The sequence below is a fragment of the Zonotrichia albicollis genome, chromosome 6 (genome assembly GCF_047830755.1).
Source record: "Zonotrichia albicollis isolate bZonAlb1 chromosome 6, bZonAlb1.hap1, whole genome shotgun sequence".
Taxonomy (NCBI): Eukaryota; Metazoa; Chordata; class Aves; order Passeriformes; family Passerellidae; genus Zonotrichia; species Zonotrichia albicollis.
The window spans coordinates 15832496-15848828 of record NC_133824.1 but is presented as its reverse complement, the minus strand read 5'-3'; the positions used below and the strand labels follow the sequence as shown (position 1 = coordinate 15848828).

At 44.7% G+C, this 16333-nt stretch overlaps 1 protein-coding gene across 3 annotated transcripts in view; it reads left to right on the top strand.

The window, feature by feature from the left end:
* Positions 1–16333, top strand: part of ESRRB (estrogen related receptor beta) — a 133210-nt gene that overhangs the window by 105489 nt on the left and 11388 nt on the right. For all 3 annotated transcript variants that reach the window (XM_005479778.4, XM_074542580.1, XM_074542579.1), the window contains 3 exons: positions 3529–3639; positions 4257–4418; positions 10242–10511. In XM_005479778.4, the coding sequence (XP_005479835.2) occupies positions 3529–3639; positions 4257–4418; positions 10242–10511 (543 nt within the window). The remainder of the gene's footprint in view (positions 1–3528; positions 3640–4256; positions 4419–10241; positions 10512–16333) is intronic.

Sequence of the window (16333 nt, the reverse complement as noted above, 5' to 3'; positions counted from 1 at the left end):
AGGGTGGTGCTTTCCAAACTTTGTCCTATACTGTTGATCTCAACTCCTTGCTGACACAGAGGGGGGTCCAGGAGTGCCTGTCGCAGTGACATTTTTGTAGGATGTGCCTTCTCTCCTTTGAACTGGCCAGTTGTGATTGATGTGAGCATAGGGTTTGTGCAGGAGCTTTATTTTGCTGCTGTCTTGTTGTGAGGCTGCAGTACCAAATCCTGTGTAAGTCTTCAGTATGGACAGCTGCATTTCATGCGTGGTTGCTGCACCTTGCAGTTAAGGCTCAGATGGCTGCACATGTGGTGTTTAACCTGCCCTTGTGATTACAGTGGACATGCCCCTCAGCTTTGCTCCAGCCCTCTCTTTCATCTTCCTTTTCCTTACATTCTCTCACTTCCATTCATATCCCAGCTTACATTGCCCTCCATTTCTTCTCTGCTTAGTGTTTTCCTTCATGCTGCTTCTCTGAGCTTACCCACCACACCTCCCCACTCATTTTAATGTCTGTCCTTTAGTGTCCCTCTCAGAGCTGCACTGTAACCAGCCTGCCTGTGTTAAAATCAGCCACAGAGGAAATCAAGCAGAGCAGCAAGCATTAACCTGAGTACCTAGATACCACAGGTACTGATTTTTGGCCATGCCCTTTCCTTCCATCTAGATATGACCCATCAGGCTGTCAGATCTTTAGATAAAGGAGTTTAGCACGATGCTTATGTCTGGAGTGTCACAGTCAGGGACTTGGAGGGTTGAAATGCTTTTGTTTACTGTAGTACCTGTCACTGTAGACTACAGAACCTGTAGTCACTTCACTCAGCAGCTGGACCTGGCTTGTGTTGTGTGGGGCTCAGCCTGTTCACCAGCTCTGCGGTTGGAGCAATGATGACAGGCTAGAATTGTGGCTCTGCAAGTGCTGATTGAAAATGTTTGCCTCAAGGAGTGTCACAAGGGAAGGGGAACAAGAGGAGGACAAACAGTTGTTCAAAATTAACAAGCTGAAGTCCTTGGGCAAACAGACCTCTATCTGCTCAGTGGGGGAAGGAGGGATGGAGGGTAAATCTCTCTGCGTCTTTCTTATCTTTTTTTAATGCACTTAAGTCCCTTGTGTCCTTATATAATCTGATTGAGGGTCCCTAATACTGCTGCAACCTGTGCAGCCATCCCTCTGCCAAGCACTGGAGGCTGGCATTCTCCTTGGGAGGAGGAAACAGGCTCCTTCCCCTATTTCCTCCCTGCTCCTCCTCGTTCTCCCTCCTGCTGCTTAGCAAACTGCACAGCAGAAGCACCCTGGAGAGTTGTGTGTTGGTTTCTGTCAGCCGAGAACGGCATCTCCCTCTTTCCCTCCCCCTGACCACTGGTGTGAGGGAATGCACCCACCTATGATCCTGATCTGGAAGGGTCCTGGGAAGATGTGATTCAGTCCTGAATCTTGGCAGCCTGTTCCTCTATAATCTTCCAACAGTATATTCCTGATTCTTTTCTTTTACATACCTGGTTGTTTGGTTTACTGGCAGTTGCAGAAATTTGTGTCCCTCCCTTGTCTCTGGGCTTATAGGTAGCTGTCATTCATTCAGAAAAGCGTGGAATAGAGTCTTATTTCTTAAGAAACCAGGGAACGTTTATAGAGGGAAAGAAATCATGGATGGAAGTGAAAATTTCCTGCTTCGTTCAGGATTTTATTACTGCTGTTCCTTAGGGATCTCCCTAGATAACCTCAGGTTTGGGGGATTCCCTGGCTGTCCTTTTTAAAATTGCTCTCTGAAGTGTGTTTGGGCTCCCAGGAAGGAGTCCTGCCCACAGGCTATCTGCCACAGGAAATGGAAGTAAAAGAAGCAATAGGCATCATTTTCAGAAACAATACCATGTAATGGAAGAGAAAGGTGGTACTTGGGGATGTCCATAAATTCTCTATACGGAGTAAGAAACAGAAAATGGGACCAGGGAAAGAAATTACTCAGTGTGACCTGAGTTCACCTACATCAGCCTCAAACCTTTCTCTCCATCTTCTCCAACACCTGCTGTCCTCCCATAGCAGCCACCCACAGCAGCAGCTCCCTTGCTGTGCCGAGTGCCACACCTGCTCGTTCCTGCTTCTCCTGCTCAGTGTGAGATCCTGCTCCAGACTGAGTGTTGTTGGCCTGGTATTCTTGTTGCTTAGGGGGCAATTTGTAGTCAAATTGGTTTGGTGCTCTAGCCAGGAAGAGTATCGGGATCTAGACGTTGTTGCAAGTAGCGGTTTCAGGTGGTGCAGGTGTGGCTGGTGTGAGCACCACAGTAAAAGCTTTGTCTTTTCCCTGACAGAGTAAGCAAACATGGCATTGAAAGGCAGTGTGACAGACATGCCTCCTTCTAGGGTAGAATATTTGCCAGCCGACTGCAGATTTTTTCAGGTGTACTGGTTGTTCAAAAAGTGTCACTTCAAAATGATGTGGAGTGTTTGCTTTTAGTTGTTTGTGTTTATGTAGTGGTATAATTGCAAAATATTAATGACTTAATGTGATTAGTAAGTGTATCACATAATTGGTTCCCATGATCAGACTAGGTAAACTCCTGTGCGTTTCTAAGGAAGTACTTGTATACTGTAAATTCAAAATTTTATTCTAATAAAATGCTCCTACATTTACCTTGAAATTTTTTTTTTTCCAAAGCTGTTTCTCCCAGCAAGACTGAGTTACCCCAATTTCACAACTGAATATCAGAGCCTATATGGCTGCTCAGAAAAAAACCAGACAACTGCATAAATATCTGTAGGGTTTTTTTCACAGTTTCTTTTTAGCATCGTATTTTGTACTAATGTGACAAGTTGTTGTTCCTGGTCTATTGATGATGCTATGGTTTTTTTTTACCTGGTGACAATCACTGGTACTTCCCAGTCACTGGGAGTTTTTTCACTGTACTCTGAAAGAGCTGCAACAAATTCTTCAGTGTCTCCCTACTTTGTCTTTATCATTGCTTTATTGTAGTCAAGGTTGTTTCTATTTATTTGGATTCTACTTTTATTACAGTTGCCTTACTTGATCAAGGCTGAAACATCTTTGTTGAATTCATAGTTCATTATCTGTTTGCTGTAGGTCACTTTTTTCAAATATAAGCAGTGAGAGGTCACAGAACATTTAACTTCTCATTTTTAAGAACAATCTAAAAGCTTATTTTTATAACTGCTGGCTTGATTTAAAGACATTTAAAGTCTTTCTTTTTAAAAGCAGGATCATGTAGAGGGCATTGAGTTGTGGAGCTTTTCATTTTCCCATCAGATTTATAGTGATTCAAGAGTTTGAATGGGTTAATTTCTGTGTTCATTAATGTTTTGAATAAAAGTAAAGCTCAGAGCAGCATGCTTAGAGCTGGAGGCAGTCTAGCTGGTATTGAGATTTATGGGTTCAGCTGAGATATCAAGTGAGATCTCTGAGATCTTCTCTCAAGGGAGAGGGAAGCTCCCTGGAGTGTGGGGAACATCTTACTTAGCAAATTCTAGTATTTGCATGCCAAGGTTCTGTAAGGCACTAAGGAATCATGAGGACTTTTTGGTTTTACCTGCAGGTGTTCGTCTGGATCGAGTCCGTGGAGGCCGTCAGAAATACAAAAGGAGACTGGATTCTGAGAGCAGCACTTACCTGAGCTTACAGATCCCTCCCCCAGCTAAAAAGCCATGTATGTATTGGTCTTGAATTGTGGCAGGTCCTCTGAGCTGCCACTATATTTCTTCTCACTGGTCTCCCAAAAGTACAGTGTAGCAATTGTCACTTCCAATTCCTGTATCAGTCAACAGTATGGGAATTTTTTCTTACGACTGTATTGTACAGGTAACTAGAGAGGCCTAGGTACAGCTCAGGTACTGTATTCATTGCACCTAAGGTTAAATACCAGACCTTTCCTAGGAGATTATGTAAATCCATTTAGTGATATTCTGATCTTTTCCTTTACCCAAGCCATGTTAACAAAACCAGTCCCATGCTGATTACTCTCTTCAATACTACCCATAGCTCTTTAAACTTCTCCATGTCCTACTGACTTTTTGTTTATACCTCCTTCTCCCCTCAGTGGACCTGAGACAATGACAGCATTACAGCAGCTTCCTGCTTTTGTCACCCCTGTGCAGAGCTGGTTTGTCATAGGCAGACCACTACAGCTTGCGTAGCTGCAGTGTGGTTTTCTGTTGGGACTAAAACCATTACTGAGGTCCTAGGGGCTCTATAGTCATGTCTTATCCCAGGAGGGTTCACCTTATGTCACAAGAGATACAACAACTTCTCCTTTGAAATGTGCAGTGACTAAGATCGTCTCCCACTTGCTGGTGGCTGAGCCAGAGAAGATTTATGCCATGCCTGATCCAACCATGCCGGAGAGTGACATCAAAGCCCTGACAACCCTCTGTGACCTGGCAGACAGGGAACTGGTGGTGATCATTGGCTGGGCAAAGCACATCCCAGGTAAATGGGGAATTACAAGGGTGTAAGCATGAGCAGCAAAGGGAGATATTATTTATCTATGTGCCTATCCATTTTGGTCTCAACAAAGACTTTTTCCTATAGTGATGGGCTTTCATTGGTAACAAACTCCAGTGCAGCCTATGATGGAGGTGCATAAATTGATCACTGTACATGTGTGTACACAGAAGGCTTTGAAATGATACAATGAAGTTCTCTGTCGCATTGAGTGGCCCAGTGGAAGCACGTGGGAGACTGCCTTACGGATGGTATGGTGGACTTGAGTAGTTTTGCACATCAACATGACCTAGCTCTGCTGTGTTCATAGCTGAATAAATACTATGGCAGTGGCTGGACTTTACTGCTCATAACAAGGCAGATACACACCTTCTCAGCAGTGGGCATTCTTGTCCAGACTCAGGAAATCTTGTCCTAATGGATTTATGACAGAACAAATCCCATTGCGATGGACGATGTGCTATTGTCAGTGAATCTCAAAGCTTCTTTGTTGACAAATAATGAGGACAACTTATTGGCAGTGTGACGGGCCTTGGAAGGCTCACTGACTATATGCAGTGTGTGTCTGTGTGACTGAGTGACCTAGCAAGTGTCCCACACCTGCAGGTAGGGTGGACCAAGGCTGAAGGAGCAGATATGGTCCTCAGTGTTGAGTTATGGGTTCTTCCCAGATTTGGATTGGGAAGGGAAAATGCTCCCCTCTCTCTAGTCTCTCTCCAGCCTCAGAAACAGGTTGGATTTGTGTGTGGAGAAGGCTAGCCAGGGAACTTAGAGGATATCCTTGGGATTTACAAGGCTGCTTTCCAAAGATTGCTTCAGAAATTCACTATGAAAACTCACTAAAGCTGTTTATAAACAGCTCACTTCAGTTATCTCCTGCCTTCTGTTACCCTTCCTTTTGTCAGTAGAATATATGAGGCTCTGATAAAGGATCACAGGATTTACTGCATGCTGACTATGTCTTCCACTGCATGGGTCTATGTTGTTTTGTTTCACTTCTTGGCTTTCTTCTTTTTTTTTTTTTTTTTGACGAAGCATCTTAACATATGTGATCAGACAGTTTAGTTTTCCCATGTATTTTGTTTCTTTCCGTTGCTTCTCATTTGGCTTTTTGGCAGCTGCTTCTGTTTTTCTCTAATGTGTTTCTCCTGGGACCCAAAAGTTAATGGTTTTATGGGCTATATGGGATATGGATTGTTATGAGATGGGACTCTGAAGTCTGAAGAAACATTTTCAGGACTTTCTGAGAAGAGGTTAATCTTGGTGATGCCCTACTTACATGAGATCTGCCATATCTGAAGGGATTATAACCATACTAGTGCTGGAATCCATCTGGGGCTGATTCATCACAAGTGGGGTTACAGTGGTGATTAGAGAACTCAGCCTGGATTGCTCTACTAACCCAGTACCTGGTGTGTTATAGGAATGGTTTTAATGCAATGCAATTAGGTGCTGTGGCTGTCCAGCGAGGAGGTGCTGTTGTACATCCCTCTAACCTTGGCTATATCTGTTCACACAGTGTGCCCTACTCTAGTTCCCCACCTTGTGGCTGTGGGAAGAGCCAAATTCCTGCAGAGTTTTCCATCCTGGCAATACTGTCCCAGAACTGGAGTATAGTAGAGATTGCTCCTGCACTGTGAAAGGGGCTCTTCCTCTCCTTTCTGAAATCAGGACATACCAGCCATCATCTCAAATTTCTCTGTGTATTTTCCTCTCCTATCAAAGGCCCTACAACACAGTAACAGCCACAGTAATCAGCCTGGCACAGTTCAGACCAGCAGGAGTATTTTATAACAGGACTGTGCACAGGTGAGAGCTCAAGAATTGTTACGTAAGAGAACAGTACTGAGAAAAAAAGATAATAAAAGACAGTTCATAATAACGGAACAAAAACTCTGTCGTTCTGCAACAAGCATGAAGCACACTGAGTTATGCAGCAAGGGGGCAGAGCAGGGCAGGGCCAGGAGTCTGCCAGGTGTCGAAATTATCTATGCCCTGTATTTCTGCCTTCCAAAAATTTTGAGTAAAACATGACATTGCTTCCTTTGTGCATAAACTATTTGTCAGAGAAGGATGGAGAAAGGAGAAAAAGTCACACTTTCCTGCCTTGTATTCACACTGGAATTAGTAAAGAAAGATGTGACATTAAAGTCATACCAGCCCTGAAGGATCCCAGGTGTCAACACAAACTTCCATCCCACAGCATTAGCAAATAAAATTAGTAAAACTTAAACACACTTTCCTATGATAACAATAAAACATGTTTGATTATGTTTAAATGTTATTAGCTCAATAGCCTTATTAGCTTTGAGCTCAAAAGCCACACTTAGCCAATGTGAGGTTGTTCCCTTCTGTATGAGGCCCCCTCCCCACTACTCACTCTCTCCCCATGGAAATTGTCTTGGAACAACATCCTCCTTTTCTTCTTGCTTTGATGCAGGGTGACAGGACTTCTCTTGAGGTGTGATGATGAAGGCTCTCCCAGGATAGCTGTTGTGCTGTTCTCACCAGGAAGACATTAGTACTGGCACAGAATGAAATATGGCTAGTGGAGTGACAGCAGCTGTGTCTGGAGTGGCCTCAGATCCTATAATTACATCTCCTTTTATTACCTCTGCTAATGGCCCTCCAGGATGACAGAAATGATAATAAATTAACAGATTATGAACTCCACTTGCCACAAATTATGTGATTTTTTTTTTTTTAATTCTGGGAGCTCCCACTGCCAAACCACTGAAATAATAATAAAAAAAAATTGAAATTAAAAAGAATCCCCAACCTGAATGTCACATCAGCTGTTGCAAATAAAGCAGCTTTTCTTAAGGGGCACCTGGGAAGGAGGGAAACATGCATGCAGCTCTGTGCTAGAGCCAGGGGCTCTCTTTTGGGGCAGTGGTGGATTAGGCACCTTTCAGGGTCGGACTTGAGAAAAGCAGCATGAAACGGATCACGAAGGGCATTTTGTGGACGCTGAGCCATCAACAGCTCAAGAATGCAAAGCAGTTGTGTTTTAGCAATTCCTGGGAGCTGTAAGATGACAGATAATTTCACAACTAGAGGTTCCCCAGTGGTACAATTCTATAATAAGTAGCAAGCCTGTGATTTTGGCCAGGTGAAATTAACATTTACTTTCCCTGATCTCAACTCTTACAGCATGAAGAGAGTTATATGATTTCCCCTTTACTTCAGTGATTCAGGGCTAGTTCTTTAGCCCTTGCACTCCACATGTGTGAACACTGGAGGAAAAGGGTCCCAGTTCTGTCAGACATTTCAAGTCCAGGCTTGACACCACAGCGCTCCCTCTTCCCACTCGCCTGCTGGAGCTGGAGTTGTTGGCTACCTGGGAATACTTCTGGCCAGGGGCTTTCCCAGGTGGGTGGGGCAATTCCAGCTGGCTCTTCTGTTCTTCTTGGCAAAGGGTAAAATATGGTATCTCCTGTTCTTACCTGCCACAACAGCCTCTGGGAAAGGGCAATTAGTAGGGATGCTGCGTGTACAGGCTACTGCTAGAGTTAAATCAATTTTTCTACTTTATTCTGTAGCAGAAAAGTACAAGCCATGCCTGTCCTGGATCCTCTCACTCTGCTATGTGACTGTTTCTCAAGCTTAAAGAAATGTTGTTGGCAGACTGCAGTGAGGCAATGGCCTAGTGCCCTTTGTAATCCAGGTGGGGATGAAGATGCAGAAAGGCCTTGTGACTGATCCAGAAAATGGACTTAAGGCAGCAGCCTAAATGCTGGGCTTATCTCCATGGTCAGAGTAGGAGAGGGATGACCAAAGGAGAGATCTCAGGTTCTAAAGAGTGGAACAGTGGCTGTGCAACTTTCCTCTAATCTCAGGGCTAATCTCATCAGTCCCCTGTGCATCAGACAGAGCTGTGGAGACAGGATCCCCAGCCCTGGAGCTGCAGCAGCCTGCACTTGGACTGAGTCAGGAGGGCTGCATTCCAGAGCAGCACAGTTCTGAGTGCAGGGCATGAGGGGCAGAAGGGTGAGGTAAAGGACAAGGCACCCACCTCCTAGCCCAAGCAAGAGGTGGGATTCATCAGAGCTATGTGGAGCACAGGCTGTGCTCTACAGGAATCACTCTCGCAGTCATGGAGCTGGCTTTGCAGCTCCTCTCCCCAGTAGCCTGGACTCCTCTTTAGCTGTTCCCTCTGGCACTCCTCCCCAATGGTTTATTGATTCTTCCCTCCCACCCACTGCTCCCCTCAGACCTTGCACACACAGCACGTGACAGCTGATTGGTATCTGTTAATTAATGTGGCCTGGGGCCTCTTTTCTATTCAGTGGCCTGATAAGGGAAATTGGATGTCCAAGGGCTGCCAGGCCATTATCACCCTTTGCTTCCCCTGGCAACACAAACACAAAACATGGCGTAGAGATAAATAAAATACCACTAACCCACCCTTCTGCCTTCCCTTCCCCAGCTGAGATAGTGCAGATAGAAAAAGAGATCCCACAGTCAGTCAATATAGCAATCATCAGCTCTTTTGTTAATTGCCAACTTGATTACAAGAGAAATCAAATGATCATCATGGTGGCTGTCTACATAAGCCCCGATGTGGGGCCAAGTGCTGTGAGCAGGGTGGGGTGTGGGATGAATGCATGCAGCCAGCAGAGCTGGGAGGCTCCTGTATAGAGGCTCGTGAGTTCACAGGTCTTTTGGTGATCCCCAAGGCTTCATATGCATCTGGGGGAAAAACTGCCTGGAGAGGCTTCACCCTTCCAGCTGAGGCATGCCTGGGTGTCCCATCCTTTCACAGCCCTAGGAGCCATTGGAAGCAAGGGGCTGCCAAAAAAAGTGCAATTTCTGTCTGTCCATGGTGGGCAAAAGCTGCCTAGAGAGGACCAGCACACTGTGCTTGGCATTCCTGTTTGTGATGACTGTTAGAGTGCCCATCTCCCAGGATCTTTCATGGTCTGGCCTTCAAGGTTACCAGGTATGGAAGGCATAACAGACAGGTTTCCTTCCCATGCACTTTTTTCCCCACCTTGAGGTGGACATTGCCTCTGTTTTTTGTTCTCTCCACTCTCTCAAGTGGATTCTGGGGCTGTCAGGCTCAGGCTGTCTGGCTCTATTTGGCAAGAATATTCGGTTCACAGGGGCTTGTTCCATTGCTACCAGGTTTGGCTATGATTTAGGTACTTCAGTGTCCCCACAAAGGTATTTTTATCTCTGGGTAGGGTTGTAGGCAGAGCTGCTGGTATGGAAATCAGAGTGGGATGACAAATAGAGAGAATTCTGTTCACAAAGATATTAATTTTTGAACACATTTTGGTGCTTTGTTGTGGCAGGACTTTTTCTCATCTTTGCCAAAATATGAGACTGTAGAATACTTCTAATTCAGGCCTGTGTCATTCCCTTCTATTCCATTAGAAGCCCTCTTTTCTGTCATCTGGAGCTCTTCTCTGCTCATTTTTCAGCTGGGACAAACTAAATGGGCTGCAATACAGACCTACTGAGGAAGAGAGGAAAGGCAATGTGATACAAAAGAGTTGCTGCTATGAAAGAAGCAGTGGTCATTGAAAAGAGTTTGTCACCAACCTTGGACTCCCATAAATGCAATCAGAGCATCAGAATTCCTGTTTGAGGCTGTGGGTGGGCATAGGAGCAAAGAGAAGGGTAAGGTCCATGTGTGCTGATTGCTACAGAGTCACTTTAGTGAGTTGTTTGGGGTATTTTAAAAGCAGCAGCAGGTCAGTAGGGAAGAGTGCATGGTTTGGATCTCAGGGAAACTAAGGACCCTAGTCTCCTAGAGGCTTTGCTGCACACCCATCTGACCCTGCTTGTCTTTTGCCCTGTTAGGGTTCTCCAACCTCTCCCTTGGAGACCAGATGAGCCTTCTGCAGAGTGCCTGGATGGAAATTCTCATCCTGGGCATTGTGTACCGCTCCCTGCCATACGAAGACAAGCTGGTCTATGCTGAGGACTACATAATGGATGAAGAGCACTCTCGTCTGACAGGGCTGCTGGAGCTCTACCTGGCCATCCTACAGCTGGTGCGCCGCTATAAGAAGCTCAAGGTGGAAAAGGAGGAGTTTGTCACACTCAAAGCTCTGGCCCTCGCCAACTCAGGTACAGCCCTGGCCCAGCCAGTCTTGCACCCAGCCAGTCCAGGCTCATGCTGTTATTTTACCTGGGAGGAAACCAGAGCCTACTGACTAAGAATTTCTGCCTGTGTCATGCAATATTCCTAAAGCTCCACTCTAAGCTGGAAAGCAGGGAGAAATGAGGCTTACTGCTGCTAGAGCCCCAGCTGTGCTCTGACCCTGTAGTAGGGAGTGGAACACACAGGGATGGACTGGTTGCTGGTTTCAGGCAGTAAAAGGGTCTGTGGAGGCATTTCCACTAGCAAGCTAACTCCAGTGCCATGGGCTCAGGAAACGGAGCCACACTTGCATCCACCTGCACAGTGTTGGTGAGATACAGCAAATGGGGAAACTCTCATCCCAGTTTCAAAAAGCTGTGGGGCTGGGGCTGCCTGACCCTGTCCTGGAGATGTTGAGGTACCAGAGACACTGAATCCCCCTTTAACTGGGAGACAGTGTGGATGTAGATTGCAGCTCTCAGTCCAGCAAGGCTGCATTGTATCAAAGGCAGCCAGACACAGATTTGCTCAGGAGTCCCATCTGAACGGGAAACTGCTAAAGCTGCTGCATAACAAGGGCTCCCTCTACATCCCCTGAGTCTCATTGTTTCACATCAGATCCCTCTGCCAAATTTGCATCATGCATGTCACAGAATTCACCATTGCAGCCCAGCCCTGAAACCAGTATCTGTGTTTGGCTAAAGCCACTTTACAGAAAAACACCCAGTGTGAAACTGGAAGGATTAAAAGGGGGGAAATCTTCATCTTGCTTGGCAGCTGACTCTAATAATTACTCATTCTCTCAGTTATAAAAAAAACAAAAACAAAAGGCATCATGTCTAATGTTTGATTGCTTGAGCTCAGCTTTGAAAGAATGATCTTTGTTGAGTTGGATCCTATGACTCTGGGTCTTTTTATATCTGACAGCTTGACATGATAAACTTCCTGTTTCATAGTCATGTTCCTTGGCTATGGATATATTATTTCCAGTGTAAGGATGCGGTCCAGGATTCTGTGAGGCTGCTTCACCATTTTACACCATTCTGTCCCTGTTTGCCATCCATCCACTCCTTAGCAATAGCAATATAAAATAAAAAAATTTCCTTACAGCTCATTGATAAAAATGTTGAGCAGCAGCTGATTTTTCTACTGATCCCTGGGGATTTCCATGAGAAAACTTCTTCAGGGATGATTCATCACTGATAGCTACTGTGAGATCTGTCATCTATCCAGTTACTAATCAATTGAAAGTGTTCTTTATTGGTATTGCATAGTGCTAATTTTTTAATGAGAATGTCCTGTGGTCCTAAGCCAAGTGCTTTATAAAAACCTAAGTCTATTATATCTGTGCAGTTAACTTTATCAACCAAACTTGTAATCGCATCAGAGAATGAAATCAAGTTTGTTTGACAAGACCTCTCTTCTCAAGTATCATGTTGACTGGCACTAAAATCACAGAATCATTTATGATGGAAAAAACCTTTAAGACCACCACTTCCAACTGTTAACCCAGCACTGCCAAGTCCAACACAAAACTATGTCCTTAAGTGCCACATTTATGTGTCTTATAAATGCCATCTTACTAGTCTTAATTGAATGTCACCTTTATTTTTTCCTTTCTTTTGCCCTGGTTCACATCAACCTAGCATAGAAATTATCAGGTAAGACCTAGGAAAATTTTTGCATCATTAGAGGACTTCCAGACATCTTGAATTTTGTAAAAATACCAAGACTTAGTAATCATCTGCCCTGAATGACCCCCAGCCAGCAATTTTAGAACTCTTAAAGCCAAGTTATCCAGCTCTGCTGATTTCTGTGAAGTTTATCCTAATAGTTCTAATATCTTCTTGCATAAACAACAGATTATGAAGTCTTCATCACCTTCATATAACACAGGTATATAATGCTTCTCTTTTCCAAATAAGACAGAAATATTCACCGAGGACTTCTATCTACTCTGCATTGCTATTAACAGGTTAATAATCTCCAGTTGAAAAGAGTCTCCCTACAAATGATAATTTTTCTTCTATTCCTTAAATATTTATAAAACTTCTTTACTGTCCTTAGCCCTTCTAGACATTGCTTTTCCTCTTATGTCCTTCATTTCCCTTATGGTTTTTCTGCACTTCATAACTTTGTTCCCTTTTTCAATTTTTCATAGAGTGGTTTTTTAGTTTTAATTGCTGCCTTCACTTTGCCAGTGAACCAGGATGGGCAGATGGCCAAGGCCAGCCTCTCTCCTCTGTGCAATGGTGGCTGTGGGTGATATAATCAACTTGTTAAAGAACCTGTCTACCAGGAGGGTCACAGGACTAAACAGGGAGAAGGGCTCCTCAGAGAGACTGAAGTGCTAAGGTGGCAGTTGTGACAGGAGAAGTGCCACGCTGGGACACTTACCTGGCCTGTGCTCTGGACACTGCTGTCAAGTTCTTCACAGTGCAACAGAAGCACTCTGTGCTGCTGCTGCTCACTGTGCTTTCAGGACTAAGTCCAGAGTAAACCTTATGAGACAGTCTCCACAGGAGTGAAGTAACACTGAGCAAAGACAGAGCAGAACAACCAACACTCATCAAATGCTTTGGGGTTCCATTTCCAGTGCTGTGGAGTAAAGAAACCAAGGTAAGGGTCAGGAGGCACAGGCCAAAGCATATTCTCAGCTGGATGGAAAAATGACTCTGACTTCACTGGTACAGCTAGAAGTGTAGAAGCATAATCCACAAAAGTCCTGTTTTGTTATTTGTATTGAAATATGGGAAAGTGAAGCATGGGATTTTGTTTTTCATATAATTAAAGCTTCTTGTGACAAACAGGTAAGGAAGCTGGAATAGGGCAAGTGTATTTTTCTGTTGTAACTTAACATTGAACCTTCACATTCTTTTAATGCCAGTTATTTTTCTTAGTGTATTTTTGACAGGGATAAACTTACAGAGTCTGCATGTGTGTGCTTGCATGCAAACCGCCAATTCCTAAAATGGGAGGAAAGCAGTTTGGGCCAGGCTTCAGCTCCCTTGGATCAGAGATAGGGCTTTAAGATGAACACCAGATTCATCTTTAAGATTAGCACCTGTGCTGCCTAAAATTGCTTTCTGCCTTCCTTCCCACACAGATAAATTCTGGGTGTAATTGCTCATGCAATCCAAGTTCTAGGGACTTAGGCAGCCCTGTGTACACTTGACCCTTTGGTTCTAGGAATTAAAACAAATGAAAATAGAAGTGGGAGCTCACTCAGTCTTTACTAGAGAAGAAGCTGATCTCTGAGTCCTTGGTGTGACACACCAACAACACACCTGCTGGGATTGGCAAAGATAATTCAAGGGATCTCTGTTTGGTAAGTGCATTCTAGAGAGCTGAGGGATGAATTCTTAATTCCCAGAGCAGCAGGCAAGTCCCAGACAATATGATCACCCATTTTTTGACAGAGTAGAGGTAATGTAGACCTAATTTGTTACCCTTCAGAGTCAGCAGTCCATTTTTAAGCATTCCTAGGTCCTCTTTCCTTAGGGAAAAAAAAAAAAAAGATCAACCTATGTACTGAGGAGCCCTCTAGGTTAGCATACAGCACACATTCATTTTAGGACATCCCAGAGCGGCCAAAATTTACTTCCCCCTTTTTTTTTTCTGCAATGCATTTTAATGCTAAAATGGAGTGAGCAATATTTGGACCTGGCAAAGGGATGCATAGCAAATTCTGTACTAATGGTCCTGTTCCTGTCAGAAGCTGCAAGAACAGAGGTGAGGAAGCAGTGGGCCTTGTCCATTCTCACACCTGCCCTGCATCCCATGCCAGCAGTGCTGGAGAAGGGCTCCTGGTATGAAGCCCAGCTTCTAGGCCAGCTGACCCTCAGGGACATGGTCAGGCAGCCTGCCCCCACCTCAGTGCTCTGATAGCTGTAAAAATTCATAGCTATTGATTTCGTAATTAACAGTTTATCAATGCCATTGACACCAGTTCACTGATGGATTGCAAGGAAATTAATCCTGCAATGTTGTTTTATTTTTTGCAGTCAGCTGCCAATTTTGAGCTTTTTTCAGCAGTGTGGTGGTGGTGGGGCAGGCTTTGAGCTTTATTTCCCCAGTTTCTCTCACTGTATACACTTATTTACTGCTGTTAAGTCTTGTCACCTTACAGAAGCCAGATGGCAGAAGGGCAGTTTTGGGATTCTGTCAAATGTACAGCAGCATCAGTACCCAAAAGCAGAGCACCCAATTTACCCTGAAACGTGGCTCATTGCATGGTAATTCTAGCACCCGCTGGGAACTGCAAACTCTGACAGGCTGTGATTACTTCTCTCCTTTGTGCCCCTAGCCAGAAGGACATTAAACAGAAAGGATAGAAGACATTCCAGCTTTTGATACTTCCAGTCTTCAAAATGACCTCTGTGACTTGGCAGGAAACAGATCACACTCACTTCTCTTGGATTGTGTATGGAAATTTTTCAGAGGTGCTACCTGGCTGGGAGAAGTTGCCAGACTGACTTGGCAACATGCTTCTTCCTCCCTGCTTTTCAGAATCAACCTCTGTGTCTAGCTCAGGTCACTGTGATGACCTAGTAGCTCTCTTCTGAGCTTCTTTGCCTGGTCTCTTGGATAAAAAGTGTAAATGTATCAAGAGTTGTTCTTCAGTAGACTTATTGGGAATACTTCCCTTTAATATTCTTACTTAGTGCATTCCTTCTGAACAGCTTCTTAAACAGCTTTCTTGCTAGACATAATATTTTCCCAACTGTTGTAATACTTTATAAATCATGCATCATAAATAGCATTTTTACCATAAATGTATTATACAAAATTCACAGTCTCTAATTTGCGTTGTGCTCTCCATAAAGATGACACATGTTTCTAGAGAGATTTTGGCACTTCAGTCAGCTTTCCTCCTCTTCACTGCTGTCACTCTGGGGAACCCATGTCCTCACATTTGTGTTTGTGTGTAGGCTGAGACTACACTGAGACTCCTTTGCCACAAAGCAAAGCCCAGGCTGTGATGGTAGGCGGTGCAATTACATGTGTGCATGTGTGCTTGCCACGCTGTCTCTTTGCCATTGCTTCTGGATTTGTTGCCTTGTGGCAGGAACCTTTATCAATAGGTTCAGTATTGATTAAAAGTATCTGAACAATGAAGATGAAGCATCAGTGTCTCCAGCTCTGTCACGGCTGTAAGAAAGAAGCACGTATCAGCAAGATGCAAAGGGAGAAAACCCCTGGTAATGCTGTGCCTCTCTGGTCTTCAGTGCTGCCCTCTCACACCATGAATTACCCACAAGTTTAGCAGTCTGTGTTCAGTCTGGTTCTCTATCTCAGCCCTGGACTAAGTTCTTACCAGCTAGCTACCTTCACTTCACAGACACACCAAGGAGCCTTGCAAACCCTGTAGCCCCTCCAACAGCTCACAGAAATCTGACTGGCAGCCTAAGGGAAGAGGCCTTGCAGGAGGCATGGGATTCCTTTATTTCAGCAGGAAGCTCCCTGAGCAGCTGCTGGCAGTCTCTGAAAGCAGGGGCATATGCACAAAGGTGGGTCTGGCAACACCCCTGGGCACACTGGTTGTGACCTATGGGGCTTTTCTGTCTTGCTGATACCCTTAGCAGCTGCACAGCAATTAGGCACTTTAGACAGATGAAGCGCTGTAGCAGCGTTAATTATTCTTAATGAGATTGCTCCCAAGCGGCAGCACAGCAGCTGCTGCCCCTTGCAGGGTGACTCTCCCTATAAGGAGCATGGAGGGCAAGTGAAAGTGCAAACCACAAAGGCCCCTGCCTGACCCCTGCATTGCATTGGGGTGGCTGGCAAAATGGGCAGCACATAGGGCACG